Source organism: Wyeomyia smithii, chromosome 1 (assembly GCF_029784165.1).
Source record: "Wyeomyia smithii strain HCP4-BCI-WySm-NY-G18 chromosome 1, ASM2978416v1, whole genome shotgun sequence".
NCBI classification, from domain to species: domain Eukaryota; kingdom Metazoa; phylum Arthropoda; class Insecta; order Diptera; family Culicidae; genus Wyeomyia; species Wyeomyia smithii.
The window spans coordinates 13,631,808-13,653,628 of record NC_073694.1 but is presented as its reverse complement, the minus strand read 5'-3'; the positions used below and the strand labels follow the sequence as shown (position 1 = coordinate 13,653,628).

General features: G+C 36.3%; 1 protein-coding gene across 8 annotated transcripts in view; it reads right to left on the bottom strand.

Annotated features, from left to right (window-relative positions):
• LOC129718245 (putative uncharacterized protein DDB_G0282133) overlaps positions 1-21,821 on the bottom strand; it is a 113,272-nt gene that overhangs the window by 7,205 nt on the left and 84,246 nt on the right. For all 8 annotated transcript variants that reach the window (XM_055668825.1, XM_055668826.1, XM_055668827.1 and 5 more), the window contains exons 3-5: positions 5,124-5,907; positions 4,598-5,061; positions 4,375-4,528 (exon numbers count right to left, since the gene is read on the bottom strand). In XM_055668825.1, the coding sequence (XP_055524800.1) occupies positions 4,375-4,528; positions 4,598-5,061; positions 5,124-5,890 (1,385 nt within the window). In that variant the 5' untranslated portion in view covers positions 5,891-5,907. The remainder of the gene's footprint in view (positions 1-4,374; positions 4,529-4,597; positions 5,062-5,123; positions 5,908-21,821) is intronic.

Genomic DNA, 21,821 nt, shown 5'->3' with positions numbered 1-21,821 from the left:
AGCAAGCAATCACCATCCTCTTAGAAAAGCTGTTGCCCCTGTGATTCCTCCTAGCGACTCGACTTGCTTTTTCAATTCACTGTTCATTAGAGGTGTGAATAATTATAATTCGATACCTCCTGCTAATAAACGCTCGACTTCTGAAACAGTTTTTATTTAGGACCCAGAGTGACGCAAGGACCAAAATGTAATCCTTGCGAGCTCAAAATATAAAAAGGAGGCTTTCAATATTGTTCCGAAAAAGCCAAAGCAAAGTGTTCCCAAAAGCCAGAAATGCTAACAAATTGATTCTAAATTAGTCTCAGACTTGCGAAAAAAAATCTGAAAAATCAAACAAAGAGAATTATCTTAATTTGAGCTGTGAATAACGGAAAAAGATTTTTTTTTTCTGAAAATGATTTTAAAAGAAACTCGAATTTCTTGAGCTTAGAATTGTAAAAAAAGGCTTCTAAAGGCCAGATAAGGCGAGATGCAGAAGCGGGTGAACGGGTGGTGGCCGATCGGTCCTAGAATGTGCAGGTTAAGGATTAAAGACCATTTCTTCAACATTAGTATTATTAACGTGCATAGTCCACGCCGCGGAAAAACCGATGACGACGAAGACGGATTTTACGCGCAATTGGAGAATGAATACGACCGCTGCTGAAAACATGCTATCAAAGTCGGTTGGTAGGAGACGGAGTATAAACCGGTGATTGGACGCTTCAATGTACACCAACTGACGAATGAAAATGGCCTCAGCCTAATCGACTTTGCCACCTCCAAGAACATGACTCTACGTAGCACCTTCTTCCAGCGTAACCTCCACCATAGACTCACCTGGTGATCACCAAACAGACTAGAAACCCAACTCGACCACGTTTCAATCAAAGGTCGGCACTTCTTGGACATTATGGAAATCAGAGCACATGGAGGTGCTGCATCGATTCGTACCGCTACCTAGTGATGGTTAAGATACGCCAAAACTATGCGTTGTAAATAATACTTCATCGTTCGAAGTGGCGCTGTCAGAAGAGGGTGAGTCTGAAGAAGTCCCTCTAGAGGACTGCTGGAACGCCGTTAAAACAGCTGAACGACGTGCAAGCAAGAGACCACAACAGGAGTGGAGGAGACGGAGAAAAAGTGAAGTAAAGGATGCGATCCGGCAGCTCGAGTATAACAAATCGGTCGAAAAGGACGGCATCGTAGCGGAATCTATAAAATAAATGGCACCTAAGAAGTGTTTTCCCAGGTCATCATCCAACGCCTGTCACCATCAGCCAACAGATTCGAAGGAAGTTACCAGACTGACTTCATGGAAGAACGGTCTACGACTAACCAAATCTCTACATTGCGGCAGATTCTCCAGAAGTGCCGTTGCGAGTTCAGAATCCCAACACACCATTTTTCGTCGATTTTAAAGCCGCATACGACACAATAAACTGACAAGAGCTATGAAAAATCCTTGACGAAAACGGTGAAGCTGACAAGACTGATTAAGGCTGATTAAGTCCCACAGGGAGCTTCGACAAGGTGATGGTCTCTCCTTCCTAATGTTTAACGTAGCGCTAGAGAATGTCAACATGCGGGCCACGATTTTCGACAGGACAGGAGTTCAAGGTAGTCGACCACTTTGTGTAGCTCGGCTCTCTGGTAACCGAAAACGGCGTATTGTCAGAGGAAGCCGTACCTACTACGGACTCCATAGAAAACTGCAGTCAAGAAACCAGAGTCTCTACACCAACTCTGTATTCTGTACAAAACGCTAATAAGACCGGTCGTTTTCTACTGGCATGAGACGTGGACAATGCTCGAGGAGGACTTGCGAACGTACGGAGTTTTTAAGCATCTGGTGCTAAGATCCATCTTTGTTGATGTGCAGGAGTACGGAGTCTGGAGGATGTACCACGAGCTTGCGCGCTTCTTCGGAGAACCCAGTATTCAGAAAGTAGCTAAAGCAGGAAGAATACCCTGCAAAATTGGTGTTCGCTTCAAATCCGGTAGGAACAAGGAGACGAGGATCGCAAAGAGTGTGATGGGTGGACCAGATAGAGCAAGATGTGCAGAGTCCCGCGGAATTGGAGGCAGACAGCCATGGATCGAGTAAACTGGTGGACTAGGTTATGCAGACCTTGTCTTAGGACGTACGGCCATTTAGGTAAGCAAGTCAGATTAAAAAAAAAAGCCAATTAAGTTCAGAATAGTGAATAAAACATTCTAAGGGCATAAGACTAAGCTCAGAATTACGAAAAAGGGATCTGAAGACATAAAAGATTTCAAAGGCTCAGAATAGCAAAGCCTCTAATGGCCAGAGAATACTAACAAAATGATCATTAAGCTCAGGATAGCGAAAAAAAAATCAAAATTATGAAGGCTTAGGAAAATTATTAATTTAGCTCAAAATCGCGAGAAAAAAATCTAAGGGCCAACTGTAGAAATTTTGTTCACAGGATTTCTTTTCTATGGCCCAATTTTGGTCAGAAAAGCAATAAACCGTCTTGAAAAGTCATAAAAGTCATAAAAAAAACACATGAATTTAGCTCAGAATTGCAAAAAAAAAAGATTCTAAAGGCTAAATTGAACAGTGGCAAATCTGCTCAAAGAGGCCAAAAAAAATGAAAATAATCCTTAATTGAACTCAGAATTGCAAAAAAAGGGAGCAACGATAAAAAAAATAAATTATCTAGTTGAACTCAGAAAAGCAAAAAAAAAAAGATTTCTGACGATCAGCAGAGACCAAAAGAGAGAATGATCGCAAATTAATTCAGAAAATCGGAAAAACGCTCATAAAGGCTTAAAGAGAGGCTATAAATTAAGCTCGATGTTGAGTAAAACCATTCCAAATGTAAGGGATACAAAGAAAGAAATCACTGAGCTCAGAATGGCGAAAAAAATACTTCTCATTGTCAGAAAAGGCCAAAAAATTATCCCTAATTGAACTCAAAATTGCGAAACGCTTCCAATTTTAACAAGAAAAAAAAAGAACCTAATACCGACTATTAGCAGCTCAGAAAATAAACTTAAATAATGCTTCCAATCCAAGAACAAAAAATAATTCCCCAATTAGACTTAGAATGGCAAAATAGAGCGAAAAGAAGGCTTTTAATATTGGTCAGAAAAGCCAAAAAATTAACAAAGTGCTTCTAAAAATGAGGAATACCAGCAAATTGATTCTAAATTAATTAAAGAATGAAAAACTGAAAAATCCAATATAGGTAATGATCTTAAATTGAGCTCAGAATGGCGGGAAAAGATTCTTGAAGCGCAGGAAACGACAAAAACCAACTTTTTGTAATAATTTAAAACTCAAATTGCAAAATAAAAACATTTCTAAAAATCTGAAAAAAATACAAAAAACATGACCCTGAATTCCAAATTTAGAACTATTAAAAAACACTTCTAAAGGCCAGAAAACGGTAAGAAAAGATTATCCCATGTTAGGTTTAGAATTGCAAAAAAAAGCTTATACTGGTCATAGAGCTCAGAATGACACCAAAACGGTTCTAAATGCCATGAAAAGCTACAAAAATGATTCTGGATTGAGCTCAGAATAAAAAAAGCTTCAAAAAACTTCCTTTTTTTAAACTGAATTGAACTAAAAAGGCTAAAAACGCTTCTAAAAAGATTAAAAATCATGAATTTGACTCAGAATTTCTGGAAAAGCTTCTAAAGGCCAGAAAAGGCTGAAGAAAAATTATCCTAAATAAAGATCAAAATTGTAAAAAAAGGTTCTAAGGGCCAGAAAAGATCAGAAGAGAATTATTATGGCTTCTGGAGAACAGAAAAAAATGATCATAGATTTGGCTCAGAATGGGGAATGAATTAAGGTACCTCCATGATCTCATAAAATGCCAGAAAAATATGCAGATAAAAAAATTAATGAAAAAAAAATTATACAGACAGAATGGAATTTCTGAATGAGTTGTCAAGTTGTTAACAGTATCAACAATTATTAACACGTTAAAGATGTTGGTCAAAACTGTATACAGGGTACACATGAAGAACCACATTTGATGAAAAAAAAAATCCTCCACGTACATTCCCAAACGTTATTCTACTCGGATGCTTTTTGGATACTTTTTCATAAATTAGCCCTAACTTCAAATTTATACCATTTAGAGAAATCCTTTTGTTTTCATTTGAAACCTGGGAAAATTTTCTACCAAATACAGCTTTACATGTCTGAATAAATGTAAAAAATAACATTTTAGGAGCAAATATGTTCAAAAGTAGTACTGTCGTGAACGTATTTTGATGTTATCCTACAAAAGAGGTGCTTGACATAATTGTATTTATAGCTCAAGTTGAAAGTTTTTAACCGCTCTACAACTCTCTACCTGCTTTAGTTTACGAGGAATTTCAATTTTACTGCTGTATCTTAAGAAAATAACTCACCTTTGATTAGCGCCATTTTTCCGCAGCTTACTCCAGGTGGTGTAACCCACCTCGGAGACGGACATGGCCGTTTCCTGCGCCTTCTTCCGTATGATATGGTCCAAATTGTTGAGCAAGTTCATTTGCTTGTATTTACCGTAGTTCTCCGGTCCATCTGCAAAATGAACACACAAAACTCGTTGAAATTTTCTTTGTCTAAAACGTAATCCTAGGTCCCACTTACCGTAGAAACTTTCGTCGGAGTACAGCAAGCTCTGCTCGAACGCAATCGTGTAGTTGTTTTTATTCGCCTGACAAGTCAGTATAATGTCGTCCTCATCCGGATAACCGTCCATATCGAGCGAGTCCACACTAATGTGGGACTCTTTGACCGGTGAGAACAGCAGTTCCGATTTGCAGATCGAATTATCCAACATATCGGTTGCCACCACACCCGTCGCAGTATCCGCTACCTGTCCCCCACCACCAGAAGAACCGTTCAGTTCACCCCGATTGTTATTCCTTGTCGGTAGCGTACTGAGCAGCGAATGGATGTCTTCGGCACGAAAACTTTCCATATCCACCTCGGCCAGATTGGCGTCAATGTTTTTCGCGAGGTCCTCGTAGTACGACAGTTCTCCGATACCGTTGTAGGAAGCGGACAACGCCGACAGGATGCTCTGATGCGTAACTCCGTCCCGGTAGCTTCTACGAAGAGAAAAAAACTCAAGAAAAATTCGTTGAAAAAAAATCGAGGCTTTTCAACATACCCGTAATCCATAAACCACTGATAGTCCGAGTAGTCATGGCTGAAATCCTGCGACGAAGCGATCGAACAGCTCAACGGCAGCGAAGCCGGTGCCGGTAGATACGGATTACAGTTGGTGTCCGAATCGGGACTGGCCATTTTTGTTCCCTTCTTCAACTGTTGCTGGTGGTGGCTTGCACTCTGCAATCGCTGCAGCAGCACTAAATTATTAGCCTGCTGATGATTGCTTCCGAAGGTGCCGCCGCCGCCGTTCCCGTCGGTGCAGCTGCCGGTATGATTGTTGTTGTTGATGGTGTTGATATTGTGTTTGATATTGATGCTATTTTTGTTTGCCACTAGATAATGGTTGCTCAGTATTTGCCCCCGCAGGGCATGATAATTTCGATTCAAATTGTCCAGCACAAACTGTACATTGGCTTTGAGATTTCCTCCGTTTAGATCGGACTGATGCTGCTGCTGCTGTTGCTGTTCTTCTCCAAAAGGCGCCGCCGTTGGTCCTGTCGGAGTTGTGTGCGGGGCATTGCAATTGGAGGTGTTGTTGTTAATGTTATTGGACCAGAAGTTTGCGTTGGAAGTCAATGGACGACGGTTGGGGGAATTCGGCTGCGTTTGTTGCTGAAGATAGCGGCGTTGAGAATGATTATGGCTGCTTGCTAGGGCAGCCGGTGGCTGCTGCTGCTGCTGCTGTTGTTGATGATGGTTGAGGAAGTACTGATTCTGCTGCGACAACACAAACTTCCCGTTCTGGCGATTTAAATGCTCTGACATACGAAGAAATTTACGATCTGTAACAAGAAGAGAAAATAACTTTGATTAGATTTTGATCTGTACATTTTTTTCCGATGCTGTCATACAATCAAAAACATTAATCGTGCGATAGTCGAAGTAGAGATTCACTGTCACACAGTATTTAACTGTTTTTGCACCATTGAAACCGAAATCAATTAACATTTAGATTTTTTTTTTTTTTAAGGGGGGATTTGTTAGTAGCTTAAGTATTTATGATAAATATTAGTAAATAATGAGTATGTGTGTCCAATCACAAATGGTGACTTCTCAACACTGTTAGAAATTTGTAATTTTAATTGTTAGGATTTGTTTGCTTTCGCAATTAGGACTTATCATTCGTAGGGATTTAAACCTACTTGTCAGAAAAGGGGAAGTAAACTTACAACTAATTTAATTGCTAACTTATTGGCTATAAAGAGAGCTTATCGTAGCAATTGAGGATTGCAACGATTTTTGTCGAAAATTGTTGATAATTTTATTTGACATAGCTTCTAATGGTTCAACACCAGTAAGTCTATGTAATTCGAGTGTACCAAACCAAGGAGGACGCTTCAAAATCATTTTCAGAACTTTATTCTGAATCCTTTGGAGCGTTTTCTTCCTTGTTGAACAGCAACTTGACCAGATCGGTACAGCATAAAGCATTGCTGGTCTAAAAATTTGTTTGTAAATCGAAAGTTTGTTCTTTAAACAAAGTTTAGAATTCCTGTTAATGAGAGGATATAAACATCTCGTATATTTGATGCACTTGGCTTGTATACTCTTAATGTGCTCTTTGAAAATAAGTTTTTTATCATAAATTAGTCCCAAGTACTTAACCTTGTCGGACCAACTTAAAATAACCCCATTCATCTTGACAACGTGATTATTGTTTGGCTTGAGGAAAGAAGCCCTAGGCTTATGAGGAAAAATTATCATTTGAGTTTTAGAAGCATTGGGAGAGATTTTCCACTTTTGCAAGTAGGAAGAAAAAATATCTAAACTTTTCTGCAATCGACTGCATATGACACGAAGGCTTTTTCCTTTTACGGAAATGCTTGTGTCATCGCAGAACAATGACTTTGTGCATCCTGGACCCAAGACTGAACCTTGAGGTACACCTGCTCTGACAGGAAATCTATCAGATTTTGAATTCTGATAGACAACCTGCAGAGTTCGATCAGTAAGATAATTTTTTAAAATTTTGATTAGGAAAATTGGAAAATTAAAAGTTTGCAATTTCGCAATCAAACCTTTATGCCAAACACTGTCGAATGCTTTTTCTATGTCTAAAAGAGCAGCTCCAGTGGATTAACCTTCAGATTTGTTAGCTCGTATCATATTAGTAACTCTGAGCAATTGATGAGTTGTGGAATGCCCATGGCGAAATCCAAACTGTTCATTTGCAAAAATTGAATTTTCGTTGATGTGTGACATCATTCTGTTAAGAATAATTCTCTCAAACAGTTTACTTATTGAAGAAAGCAAACTGATTGGTCGATAACTTAAAACTTCAGCTGGGTTCTTATCCGGTTTTAAAATGGGAGTAATTTTTGCATTTTTCCATAATTTGGGAAAATATGCAATTTTGAAGCAGCAATTGAAAATTTTCACTAAAAATTCCATTGTGCTCTCAGGGAGATGTTTGATTAGTATTTCAAAGATTCCATCGTCACCAGGTGCTTTCATATTTTTGAAATTTTTAATAATTGATTTAATCTCATTCAAGTTAGTTTCAATTATTTCTGCAGGTGAAAAATTCTGGGAAGAAATTAAATCAAATTGACGTGTGACTTCATTTTCAATTGGACTCACAAAATTCAAATTTGAGTTATGAACACTCTCAAACTGCTGAGCAAGTCTTTGAGCCTTTTGTTCATTGGATACAAGAAAACGTTCACCATCTTTTAAAACTGGAATAGGCTTTGAAGGTTTCTTAAGAATCTTCGACAGCTTCCAAAATGGTTTTGAATATGGTTTCAATTTTTCAACTTTAGTCTCAAAATTTTGATTTCTCAGAAGTGTAAATCTATGTTTAATCTCTTTCTGTAAATCTTTATAAATAGTTTTAAAAACAGGGTCACGAGAACGTTGATATTGACGTCTGCGGACATTTTTCAAACGAATTAGAAGTTGAAGATTTTCGTCAATTATTGATGAATCAAATTTCACTTGAGCCTTTGGAACAGAATAATTCCTGGCATCAACAATTGCACATTTTAATGCTTCCAAAGCGGAATCAATATTCACTTCGTTTTGCAAATCAAGCTCATTATTGAAATTTCTCTCAATATGAGTTTTGTATCTTTCCCAATTAGCCTTGTTATAATTAAAAACAGAGCTCATAGGGTTTAAAACTGATTCATGTGATAAAGAAAAAGTTATTGGACGATGGTCAGAATCAAAGTCAGCATGTGTGATCAAATCACTACATACATGACTTTGATCTGTTAGCACCAAATCAATTGTTGAAGGGTTTCTTACAGAAGAAAAGCATGTAGGACTATTCGGAGACAAAATAGAATAGTATCCTGAAGAACAATCATTGAATAAAATTTTGCCATTGGAATTACTTTGAGAATTATTCCATGAACGATGTTTAGCGTTAAAATCGCCGATTATGAAAAATTTCGAACGATTCCTGGTGAGTTTTTGTAAATCACCTTTAAAATAATTTTTGAGCTCGCGTGTGCATTGAAATGGTAAATATGCTGCGGCAATAAATAAAATCCCAAGTTCAGTTTGAACTTCAATTCCCAAAGTTTCAATAACTTTCGTCTCAAGATGGGGAAGAGCACGATGTTTGATTCGGCGATGAATAACAATTGCAACTCCACCGCCGGAACCCTGAATCCTATCATATCTATGAACCACGTAATTGGGATCATATTTTAATTTTATGTTAGGTTTCAAAAATGTTTCAGTAATAATTGCAATATGCACATTATTTACTGTTAAAAAATTAAAAAGCTCATTCTCATTGGCCTTCAATGAGCGAGCATTCCAATTTAATATTTTAATTGTTTTATTTAAAATCATTGCTAAATTTTAAATTGGAAACAATTTTAATAGTAAAATTTGTGCCTATTTGAATGGCTTCAAACATTGATTTTGCCTGCAACATGGCGTTCATAAGATCGAACATTGCCTGTTGCAAAAAAGAAAGTCTACCTGCCGTAATAGGCCCATGGCAGTTGACATTAGAAAAAAAAATTTCGGCAGCAATATTAGCTGGAGTGATAGGTGTACAATTATTTTCTAGCGTGTTTTGCTTACCCATATTAACGGTTATTTTCGAACTACCAACACTAGGCGGTATAATGTTCGAACTACCTGTAACCTGTGCATAAGTTAAACGGGTATGCAAAGGAGTAGGTAAACTATGCGTCACTGGTACGCTTGGAGAATTTTGTTTTGAAGTTGGTTTTAATTGAGAAATTGAATTTTGTTTACCTTGCCTTGCCTTAACAATTGCTAAACGGACTGGGCATTGATAAAAATTCGACATATGGTTGCCGTTACAATTCGCACAGCGAAAATTTTTACTCTCTTTCACAGGACATGTGTCCTTTTTGTGAGAAGAGTCTCCACAATTAAGACATTTTTGGTCCATGTTACAGAATTTGGAACCATGGCCATAACGTTGGCAAGTACGGCATTGGGTGATATGCTTTTCACCTCCGCCATACTTCCTATAAATTTCCCACTTTACACGCACATTATACAATGCATGTGCTTTTTCAAAAAATTTTAAGTTGTTAACCTCATTGCGGTTAAAATGAATTAAATAATTAACAAGGGAAATTCCAGTTCTCTGACTGTTTTCGCCTCGTGATTTTTGTTTCATTAGAATTACTTGGGTAGGGGCTATGCCAAGTAATTCTGTTAAAGTAAGTTTGATCTCATCAACGGTTTGATCGTTGGTGAGACCTTTCAAGACAACCTTGAACGGCTTGGCGTTCTTGGTGTCATATGTAAAAAATTTGTACATCTTGTCAGTTAAATACTGAACAAGACGATCACGACCCTTTACTGAGTCGGCTAATAAGCGGCATTCACCTCTACGGCCAATTTGATAGGTAACTTTAACGTCAGAAACAAACGTTGAAAGTTCCTTTTTGAATATATTAAATTCAGAAGAAATAGTTACCACAATAGGTGGAACTTTCTCCTTTTTTAAAGATTTTATATTTTGTATAGTTTCATTATTGGTAACTTCCATTTCACCAGCTTCTTGCTCAGGCAAAATATCAAAAGGATTGTCACTACAGACACTCGATGTGTCAGAAAGAGATGCCTCTCTTTTCCTCCCCGCAGCGATGCGAGGTTTCTTTTTCCGTCCAGCCATTTCAGGTGATACGAAAAAAGTTAAAACAAATGTTAAATTTAAAAGTAGGTAGTCTTGAGAAAGACTGATGGGAAACAACTTTCAGGTAGTGTTTAAAAGACACACTGACAAAACACAAACTTTGAAGCTATAGGCATTCAAAGACCAGTCCACAAGCAACCGAAACACAGTTCAAGACGCACTGATTAGCATTTAGATTGTTTCTTGCTGTTTTCGCTGGTTTAAACTCAACCTTGAAACCCGACCGAAGCGCAAATAGCAGAGACGCTCCATTTAAACGTCCCGCGTTACATTTAAAAGTCAAAAAACTCACTTGCGCGCGTTCCACTACTGCCCATGACGGTCGGGGCTCCCATTCACATCTTCACCTTCTGCTGTGACTGTGACTAGTCTAATTTTTGCATTCTCTTCATCAACCCAAAAACTCGCTCGTTCACTCCAACGAAATAAAATAAAGTGCAATCATTTTTCGCCATCAGAGGCACAACGCGGATTATAACAATCGGATTGGTGCGATAAAATGGTTGCGGCGGTGTGGGGTTTGGGAAGTGGCACTCGTATGCGTACGAATAAAGTATGAAAATGAAGCAATTAAAAAGTATAAATACTAAACAACAGCGAACGCCTTGAGCGAATGCGAACGACCGCCAGGCCCCAGGCCAAGGGAGTGTGAGTTTGCAGTTTATGACACTCGAAGCGGGTGCTGGGTGTTGGGCTGTGGGTGGGATTGACGGTTAAACGATTATCCTCTGCCTTCGAGAAGCAGTGAGAGAAGTATCCCTCTTCCAGCGAGATTGGAATGGGTATTGATTTGGTGCAAAAATGAGCACTTTGAGAATCCCAAAATTACAGTTGAGTCATTCAAAAAACAAAAAAAAAAACGAATGGCTGCTAGCCCGGAATTGAAGTGGATTCCGTTTCAAGCACCACGCAGTGTGGGGTTTATTTCATTTTATTCGAAGAAAGGGCGAAACAAATCAATTCTATAGCGCGTACGAGATGTGAAGTGTAGATTCGTAGCGCTTTTGTGTGCTGGGAGTGATTTGCATGCAAATTCGCTCTGAACCGGTTGCGATTTTGTGTTAGAATTTAAGTACAGTGTGCGATTGCTGAGTGATATCTAGCATCCTTTTTGCGCGTCGAAACATTCTCAATTCTTGTACCCTTCCCACAACATTACGCCCCGCCGCCGTTTCGAAAACCGAAAATGTTATTAATCTTCGCGGCTCAGCACGCCAAACTTGCCCTACCGGTTATTTATTGTGGGCAACGTGTGTAGGTGGGATTCTTAATGATTCAACCAGGCAGCAGACCTAGAAGCGACTTCCTTTACGTTTTGCGTGCGTTCGCTCAAATGTACACACGAATTTCGGCTGCTTGTTTTGGCCTCTCCTTGCCGCCGCCAAACACACCTCAGGAAACGGCATAGTTTCGCGGATGTTTGTAGAGCAACCCGTCTGGCTTAGCTCTAGAAGTTTACTACATTCCTCAAGCTAGTGACCGGATTGCTCCCGGTGATATAATTTTGAACCAGAAAGCGTTACGAAACCAAGGTGAAAATAATGTCGCGGAGCGCTGAAAATGCTGAAAAGGCGGTAAAAATATTTTTTTGAGAATCATAAGAAATCTAGTAGAATTGAATTTAAAACAATAAGGGTTCATCAAAGACCACTTCAGATAGACTTATTCGATACATTCAATAAACTTGTGGCAAAAATATTACAACCCGTCAAGATAACGAAAAACACAACGAAAACAATGAGCAATTATATAGAAAATGCTATAAAATAATGAAAATTATCACCAGAACAAGCAAATTTCAACAATACAATTAAAAAGTTGCTTAACAAGTTATCAAACCACTAAAAAAGTGAGTACTTAAACATGACATTTGACCTGAGAAATATCAAGTTCATCCTAAAACAATCATAAAGAGCTGGAATTTAGGTACCAGATACAGGTCAGACTCGATTGTATATGGTCTTAAATGTTTTTTCCACTATATATAATCGAATCAGAAATTTTTTTTTGATGCTTTTCCATAAATGTTCTCTTGTTTTGGGATAAATAAGAAGAATTGTGTTTTTGACTAACCCACTTAAAATTAGAAAAACACAATGCTCACATATTATATCTTGCAGCTAATTTTTTTTGTAATCACCATCAAACGCGAAGAAAAAAAATTTTGATCAGTGTATATTGATTTGTTTACTTTTAATCCCAAATATCATTTTTTTAACTTTTTTGTTTATTTATCTTTGTCATCATTTTTTGTTTTTTGTGCATACTTTTGTTTTTGTTTTTGATCTATTTATTTTATTTTTGTTTTTTTTTTCATTAATTAATTTTTGTTTTATTTATTGTTTGTTTTATTTATTTATTTTTTAATTTGTTTAATTTTCTTTTGTTTTTTTTTATGTTTTGCTCAACTTCTTATACCTTGATGTTTTATTAATTTTTTTTATTGATTCCACGTTATCTTTTTTAAATCTTATTTATTTCTTTTATATCTCCTATTTAAAATCTTTCATTTTTCATATATTATGTTTTAATTTTTATATCTTTTTTATATATTTTATCTATATTTTTATTATTTTTTTTTAATTTTTTTTTATATTTCTTATTTATTTTTTTTAACCATCTTTTTATTTTTTATATCTAACTTATTTTTTGTATTTTTATTTTATTACAATTTTCAATTTTTTTTAAATGTTTTTAATAATTTTTGATAACCCTTCCTATCTTTCCAGGAAAGTTACGTATTTTATAGATACTCTCTCACAACATTACAGGTTTTGATAAGTCATATTTCAAATAAAAAAAAACACTTTTTTTATCGGGTGTAAATTTTTGAAGTAGAATACTTCTCTCAGGAAGTTCGGCTACATAGGGATGTGAAATGAAAATCTAAAACCGAAAAAAGTGAAAAATATGTCCAATTTCAAATGCTAATAAATCGGTTAGTATTCAATGGATTTCCTTCGTTCTTGCAGCAATAGATTGGAAAATCTTCTAAGATTCTTCCCAAAATAAGATAATTGTAATTTTATTATTCACACTATTGTACTATTGAAAATAGTCAAGCCTTGTCAAAACGAAAAATTCGACCCCTGATTGGTCGTTATATGCTTGCTTCCCAAGCACGGTCGACAGAATCATATACCTTGCAATTGAAAACATGCTATTTGGCCTATATAAGAGCCTGTTTCAGCCGGAGCCGCTCATAATAGTTCTGAACAGCGACGACAGCAGTCCTCCCTTAGCAGCAGCGGGAGCGAGCAGTGGGTACCATCGATAGTGGAAAGCGGCCACAACTGTGGCATGGCTGTGGATAAGCGTAGCAGTTCCAGCGGATCTCACCATCGATAGCAGCAGGGCCAGCAGATGCAGGTACAGTGGATACCAATGGCGGCCACAACTGTGGCATGGCTACGGATAGTGTTGCAGTTGCTCAGCAGTTAGGCCAGTGTATAGCGGCCACAACTGTGGCATGGCTATGCATAGCGTAGCATCAGACAGCGACAACAGCAGTCGTCCTTCCTCAGCAGCAGCACTAGCCCTGTGGTTGGTCACCACGTCTCAGGAGCAGCGCGGTTTTTCTCAGCGTGTGTCGCCAGACAGCCATTATTCCCCCCGTGTTGGGGCAGCATGATGATTGCCATCAAGAAATCCAGTTTCGGAAATCAAAATGCCTTTTTGAAGGCAAATAAACAAGTCATTGAAAGTTAATAATTTTTATCAACGCAAGCAAGCATTCTGTGTTGCATCCTAGCAATTTAAATTTGTCGCACCCGTCTAATTTACTGAATGTGAAATAGCTTCCACAGTGCATGTTGTCCGTGTATCTTAATTCCCCCAATGTTAGGGCAGCTCAAAGGTTGTAATTAGCAACCGATTTTGAACAGCAAAATGCTTTTTTGAAGGCAAATAAAAAATAATTGAAGGTTAATAATTTTCTGGCATCAACACAAGCAGACATTCTGTGCGGGCTGCAATCAAATTCTGTTGTAGTTGTCTAATTTTTACTTTCACTTTATTTAGTAAACCCCCCACTGTAGGGGCAGCGCAAAGGCTGCGATCAGCATAACCGACATTGAATAATAAATTGCCCTGTTAGTACGCATTCACAAAAGCAGTTAGCTCGACTATGCAGAGCTAATATGAAGTCGATTCAATCAATCAGCATAAACAGAATTTCGTCGTCCCCCAGCTGCCAAGTTGCAACATGATGCAACACGCAACAGCGAGCAAACGAAATCGCTTGATGTTACAAACCGCAATAAGATACGGATTAAAACCGTTGCGTGTGTGAGAGCACCATCGGTGTTTATTCGCTGGATACACTATCTACTGTCTACTGAACGCAATAATCTGCTTACATGCGACACGGGGACGGGAACATTTTCTTCAACGAAGCTGCGCAACACGACACAAAACATGTTATTTTGTTGCTTCAATGAGAGTGCTATCGGTCCGGCTCGACAAGAAATCGTTTTTGTGCATCCGTGCTACGAAACTGAGGAAAAACTTTAGAAACTGAAAAAAGAGGTGGAGCTTATCAAATGATCGCTCTGAGCCATGAGCTATATCATTCCACCACGTACGTAAAATAATTCATTCCTATTTTCATCCCTATTTAAGAGCCTGTTTTAGTCGAAGCCGCTCATAATAGTACTGAACAGCGACAACAACAGTCTTCCCTTAGCAGCAGCGGGAGCAGAGCAATGGGTACCATCGATAGCGGATAGCGGCCACAACTGTGGCATGGCTGTGGATAAGCGTAGCAGTTTCTGCGGATCTCAGCATCGCATCGATAGCAGCTGGGCAAGCAAAAGCAGGTACAGCGGAAACCAATGGCAGCGTTTAGCGGCCACAACTGTGGCGTGGCTACGGATAGCGTTGCAGTTGCTCAGCAGTTGGGCCAGCGTATAGCGGCCACAACTGTGCCATGGCTATGCATAGCGTAGCTGTTACAGCGGGTATATCAGCATCGATAGTAGCAGGGTCAGCTGATGCAACGACACTCCCTGCACTAAAATGCTGTTTTAAGTGTGGTAGCGGGAAGCATCAGCAGCAGGCTTGCATGAAGTGAATACATCAGCCAGCAACTTTCTCTAAGGCCTCTGCCATAGTGGACGCGAAAAGCGGCGCGAACCGATTCGCTCGGCTGTAGGTTAATGTACAGCTCCACTGATGGCTGTACATTAACCTACAGCCGAGCGAATCGGTTCGCGTCGCTTTTCGCGTCTATTATGGCAGAGACCTAATGGGAAAGTTGTATCATTTTGTTCAGAAGAATATTATTGTCGGTAATATTACAGAGATGCGATTGCGTAAATCCGATTTTAAATTGAACAATTGTTCTTTTGAGAACAAATAAAACACTTATTTGAAGAGTTAATAGCTTTTGGTACCAATAGCAGTATAGTGACAGCCTCAGCGGTAGATGCAGATGCAGCCGGTACTTCCCTGAGGCCGATGTAAAGGTAAATGGGAGCAGCACGGCGAAACAGTTCGGGTTATGCTTAGACGCGCGTCATTTTTCGTTGTTGATATTCCCCACATGAAACGACGCGCTTTCGTATGATAGCGGTGGTATTAGCGGTAGATGCATTTGCCTACACTTCCTCCAGTAAAGCCGTGTCTAGTTTTCAATGTGAAAACACCTTTCTCATTGTGTTGACCGTGCGCCTTAGTCCTCACTATCAAGGTAACACAGAGATGTAAGATAAACACTACATCCTATGATAAATTTAACAATTGTCCTTATAAGGACAACAAATGAATTAATGAAGATTTAATTTTGAATTAGAATACTTCTCTCAGGAAGTTCGGCTACATAGGGATGTGAAATGAAAATCTAAAACTGAAAAAGTGAGAAAAATTTCAAATGCTAATAAATCGGTTAGTTTTCGATGGATTTCCTTCGTTTTTGCAGCAATCGATTAGAAAATCTTCTAAGATTCCTACCAAATGCATGAAATTGCAATTTTATCATTCGAACTATTGTACTATTGAAAACTCTTAAGCCTTGTCAAAACATAAAATTCGACCTCTGATTGGTCGTTATACCGCGCTTTCCCAAGCACGGTCGGCAGAGTTATGGACCTAGTAAATTGGGAATGCATCATTTGGCCATATAAGAGCTTCATCAGATAATGAACAAACATTTCATCGGATATTAAATTGAACAACTGAAATTTGAAGAACACAAATGATTATTTGAAGAGTTAATATTTTCTCGTTTTGCGCTATAATTCAAAGTTAAGTATCTTCCTCTACATGCATACTCTGATTATTATTACGTGTTTGCGTCGCTTAGTGTTTGGCTACGGTCATGCAGAACGCAAATAACGGCGCGATGCGATTCGGCAAGACGAAATGTGTTGAAATGTATAGCTCTACTTCGCCTTAAAAAGAGCTGTACATTTCACCACGGTAAGGCGAATCGCATCGCGCCGGCATTCGCGTTCTGCATAACCGTAGCCTTTGTTCCGTTCCCGTTTAATGATGTCGTATTAAATGTGCATATTACAATTCGGCAGCACTTTAACGTCTCATTTGCACAAAATTTAAAAATATTCAATGAACTTCATTCAAAATATCAGACAAAAAGAAATTACTATACTGCCAATTAACGGTCAACGTTTATTTACTAGAAAAAATGACTGACACGCATGCAGCCGGGTTATCTTTCTTGTAAAAGTATTCTACTTCAACCTTGCGGTCGTGGCTTTGCATACAACTTTCTTGTGATTTTTTATAATCGAATCGTATATAATCGAATCTATATATCATCGAATCTATATATCTTTGAGTCTATATGTCCGCTGGTCCTCAAAAGCGAAAACAATTTGCCCTAAAGCTCAAAATAGTTTCCCTAGAAAGATTATAGCTTTTTACCTATTCCTGTGAAATTTGGTGGCTGAAGTCAGAATGAAAATTCGTCAACTTACGCCAAATTTTGCACAGCAATTACTCACCGGGTTCGTCGTTTCTCCGTTTGCTTACGGGAAAACTTCATTGAAGTCTCTAAAGACTTGACACATTACCGAAGTGGCTAGGAGCACCAAAATTCACAGAAACTGTTAAAAAGTTCTGGTTTTTCCTTTTTTCAGTTTAAGCTCTAAGCCAATACCTGCGTTGAGCAGGAAAATCTCTCGACAAAATTGCTTTCTAAACCAAAAAATTAGTCATTTTAAGAATATTTTAAAACGTCAAAGATAACTAATAAATCATTTGATAACCTCCAAAATTCTAAAATTCGACATCTAGTCAGATAAATTTGCCAAAAAATCCATTTACCATACATAATTAAATGTTCTAGAAAATAATTATTCACTCACTCTCAAAGAAAAAAACTGACAAAAGCTCCAATGAGATAAAAATATTTAAAAATGAAACAAAATAAAAGAAAAACAGGACAAAATGTGATGAAAATAAGACAAAAATGAGAACAGAATTGATCAAAAATAAGGCAAAAATTAACTATTTTTTGTCTTATTTTTTATCAATTCTGGAAGCGAAAATGGTTTAAAGATCAGTCCAAAATAGAGCAACTTGTAACAAAAAATGAGTAGAATTAAAATAGGATGAAAATGAGACTCTCAGTTAAAACGGAAATAAAACAAAAATAGAACATACATGATAGAGACAGGAAAACGTGGCAAATGTTTCAAAAATTTAACATAAATAAAACAACTAAAAGACGAAAATAAGCAAATAAGAGACGAATATTCATTATTTAAGTTTAACAAAAATATAATAAAAGCAAGACAAATATGATTAAAATAATTAGAAATTGCACAAAAGTTCAAGAAAATGGGACAAAAAATGAGAAAAAAAACAAGCGAAAGTTAGACAAAAATGACACAAGAGTGAGACAAAAATAATACAAAAATGTTATAAGGCAAAACTGGAATGGAAAGAAAAATAAAATGGGACAGAGTAAGGCGGCATCCATAAATTACGTAACGCTCATAGGGGGGAGGGAGAGTATCCTTGAGCGTTACGATTTGTTACACAGGGGAGGGGGAAGGTGAGTTCAGCGTTACGTAACGAAAAATGTCTGGAGATACTCTCAAAAAACGAGCATTTTTATCAAGGAAATCGTTCTGCAGCGTTACGTAATTTGTATGGGGGGGTAGGTGTTTGCGTTACGTTTCCTTACATATGGGGGGTGGGGGTCCAAAAATCGTTTTTTTTTGCGTTACGTAATTTATGGATGTCGCCTAAGAGAAAAATGAGACAAAAATCAAAATGAAACAAAAATGAAATAAAATTAAATGAAGTTAGTACCCAAAAGAAGTGGCAATAAGATTAAAATTGAACAAAATTGTTTAGACAAAAATATTAACAAAAATGATACAAAAGTGAAACGAAAGTAAAAAAAATAGTACAAAAATGTGTTGAAATGAGACCAAACTGGGACGAAAAGAGATAAAAATGGGACAAAACATGAAAAAAAATAAGACAAGTCAGTGAAAAGTTTAAACGAAATTGAATAAAAATGGGATAAAAATCTAATGAAACAAAATTTTCTAGACAAAAATATAACAAAAACTATGCAAACGTTGAACCAAAATAGTTCAACAATGTGACGACATAACTGGGACGGAATGAAATGAAAATGGGACATAAAAAGAAACAAATAAGACAAGTCATAAAAATTGAATAAAATGGAACATTAACAGAAATTTAACAAAATTTCTTAGACAAAAATTGAACACAAATGACACAAACGTGGAAACAAAAATTAATGAAAAATAGTACAAAATAGGGACAAATAAAACAAAACTGGGACGGAAAAAGATGTAAATAGGTTCAAATAAGATAAAAGAGAGACAAGTTGTTCAAAAAATTGAACAAAATGTAACAAAAATGGGACAAAAATAAAACAAAATTAGTAAATTAGTAGATGACAATAAGACGAAAATTAAACGGAAATTGAACAAAAATTACTTAAAGTTGAAGAAAAATGAAACAAAAATGGGACGAAATACGACAAAACTGGGGCGAAAAGAGAAAAAAAATTCGGACAAAATAAGATAAAATTGAGACAAGTTAGTCAAAAATTTAATAAAACGGGACGATAATGAGATAAAAGGTAAAACAAATTAGTACCTAAACGAGATAGCAATTGGACAAAAATTGAACAAAAAGTAAAAATAGTATAAAAAAGTGACGAAATAAGACAAAACTTGGACGAAATATGACAAGCCTGGGACGAGAAATGACAAAAGAAAATAAAAATGAACTTAGTTAATCAAGAATTTGAACAAAATGGAACAGAAATAAGACAAAAATAAAACAAAGTTAGTAACTGAATAAGTTGGCAATAAGACAAAAACTGAGCAGAAACTACACAAAAGTTGAACAGAAATAGTACAAAAAAGTAAAATTAAGTAATATGGGACAATATAAGATTAAAGTGAAACAAGTTGGTCAAAATTCAAACAAAATGGAACAAAAATGAGACAAAAATAGAACGAAATTAATGCCTAAATGAGACGGCAATAAGACAAGAACTGAGCAGAACTTTTAGACAAAAATTGAACAAAATCGACACAAAAGTGAAACAAAAATTGAACAAAAATAATACGAAAATGTGACTAAACTGGGACGAAATAGAACAATACTGGGAAGGAAAGAGATAAAAATGGGATATAATGAGATAAAAATAAGACAAGGAAGTCAACAAATTTAACCAAAGTGGAACAAAAATGAGATAAACATGAAAAACAAAACAAAAATTAAACAAAAGTTTTTGAACAAAAGTTTAACGCAAATAACACAAAAATGAAACAAAAGTTGAACGAACATAGAACAAAATATGGAACGAAAAATGATATGAATGGGACAAACAAGATAAAAGTGGAAAAAAGGACTTGTTAGCCGAAAGTTTGTAAAAAACGGAACGAAAATCGGGTAAAAATGAACAAAATTAGTACCTTAATGAGATGAAAATAAAACAAAAATGACACAAAAGTGAAACAAAAATTGAACGAAAACAGTACATAAAAGTGGCGAAATAAGACAAAACTGGAACGAAATAAGATTTAACTGGTGATAAAAGAGCAACAAAACATAGTTAGAACCTAATTGATCGAAAACCTTAACAAAATGGAACAGAAATCAGACAAAAACAAAATTAAAATAGTGTAAAACCGAACTGAGATGGAGATTTGACGAAACTGAACGATAAACTGAAAATATTAACCAATTAGACAAAAATGAACCCAAAATGAGGCAAAAAATCAAAATAAGAGAAAATAGAACTAGAAGAAAATAAATTGATATGGAGATTCATTAAGAAAAAAAAAGTTTCACAAATGAGACGAATAAAGATGCAGTCAAGCAATATTTCGAAAAAAAAACAGACAACAGTAGGAGATATTTTTCAAACTAAATTTCTATTTTTAACAACGGCTTTTACCCGTTAACATTCAAGTTAATTAAGCAGACAATACCAAGTTCATTAAGCAAACAATATGTGCATCCCGTCGGGATGAGGTATATTTTTCCAAATCTGTATCATATTTCCAGTTTGCTTATTTTCGCTTTCCCTACTGCACATATTGTCTGCCTAATGAACTTGAATGACAAATAATAATATAAGACAAAAATAGTCAAAACTAACATAAAAACAAAAAACGACCAAATATAAAATCAAACTGTAACAAACAAAACAAGATCGCAATGAGATAAACTTGATTCATTTTTTAGGTATTGAAAATGTCGAAAATGCCTCGAATGGCTGAAAATTATTTGAAAATAAGAGAAAAATGCAATTGAAGTTTGACAAAAATTAGAACAAAATGAGACAAGAGTAAGGCGAAAATTATAAAAACAGTTGAACAAAAACGAGACACAAATACGACTGAAATAAGATAACAATTAGACAAACATAAGAGAAAACTAAACAAAAATGAGACAAAATGAAATGGAAATTAGATGAAGATAAACCAAAATGAAATCAAAATTTGTACAGAATGAGTTACACAAAAACAAAAAAAATACAAAAATCGAAGAAACATGGGTAAAACATTAAAAATTAACAATAAATGAGAAAAAGTTATAGAAAAAGTGGACAATGAAACAACAACGAGCCCAAAATGTGACAAAAACATAATAAAGAAAAAAGACTAATAGCACAAAAGTAAAACTAAAATGAGAGGAAACATCAAAATACGGAGGTAACTTCCGAATTATTCATCAATTTACTGTCAAAAATTAATGGTGTTAAATTTCTCACATGAATCTTGATTTTAAAATATCTCAAAAACAGATGTATTTATATTCGCCAAGAACTTTGTGAGTTAAAATCACTAATAGAATCATATTGCGTCATTGAAATTTGACTACAGTAAGGTTTTTCTTATACGATTTTTTTACGCGGGTTGCTTTCCTCCATTACTCAAAAACGGTACAAAATATCGACCTCATTTCAATCACGTTTTATGTCCCAGGCCACGAGTGATCATATATGACTTCTTTGACATTCTAGATTTTTCAGGTTTTCACCACCCTGTGTGACGAATTTATTGATTAATTGAATCAAGATCATCTAATTTTAGTTCAACA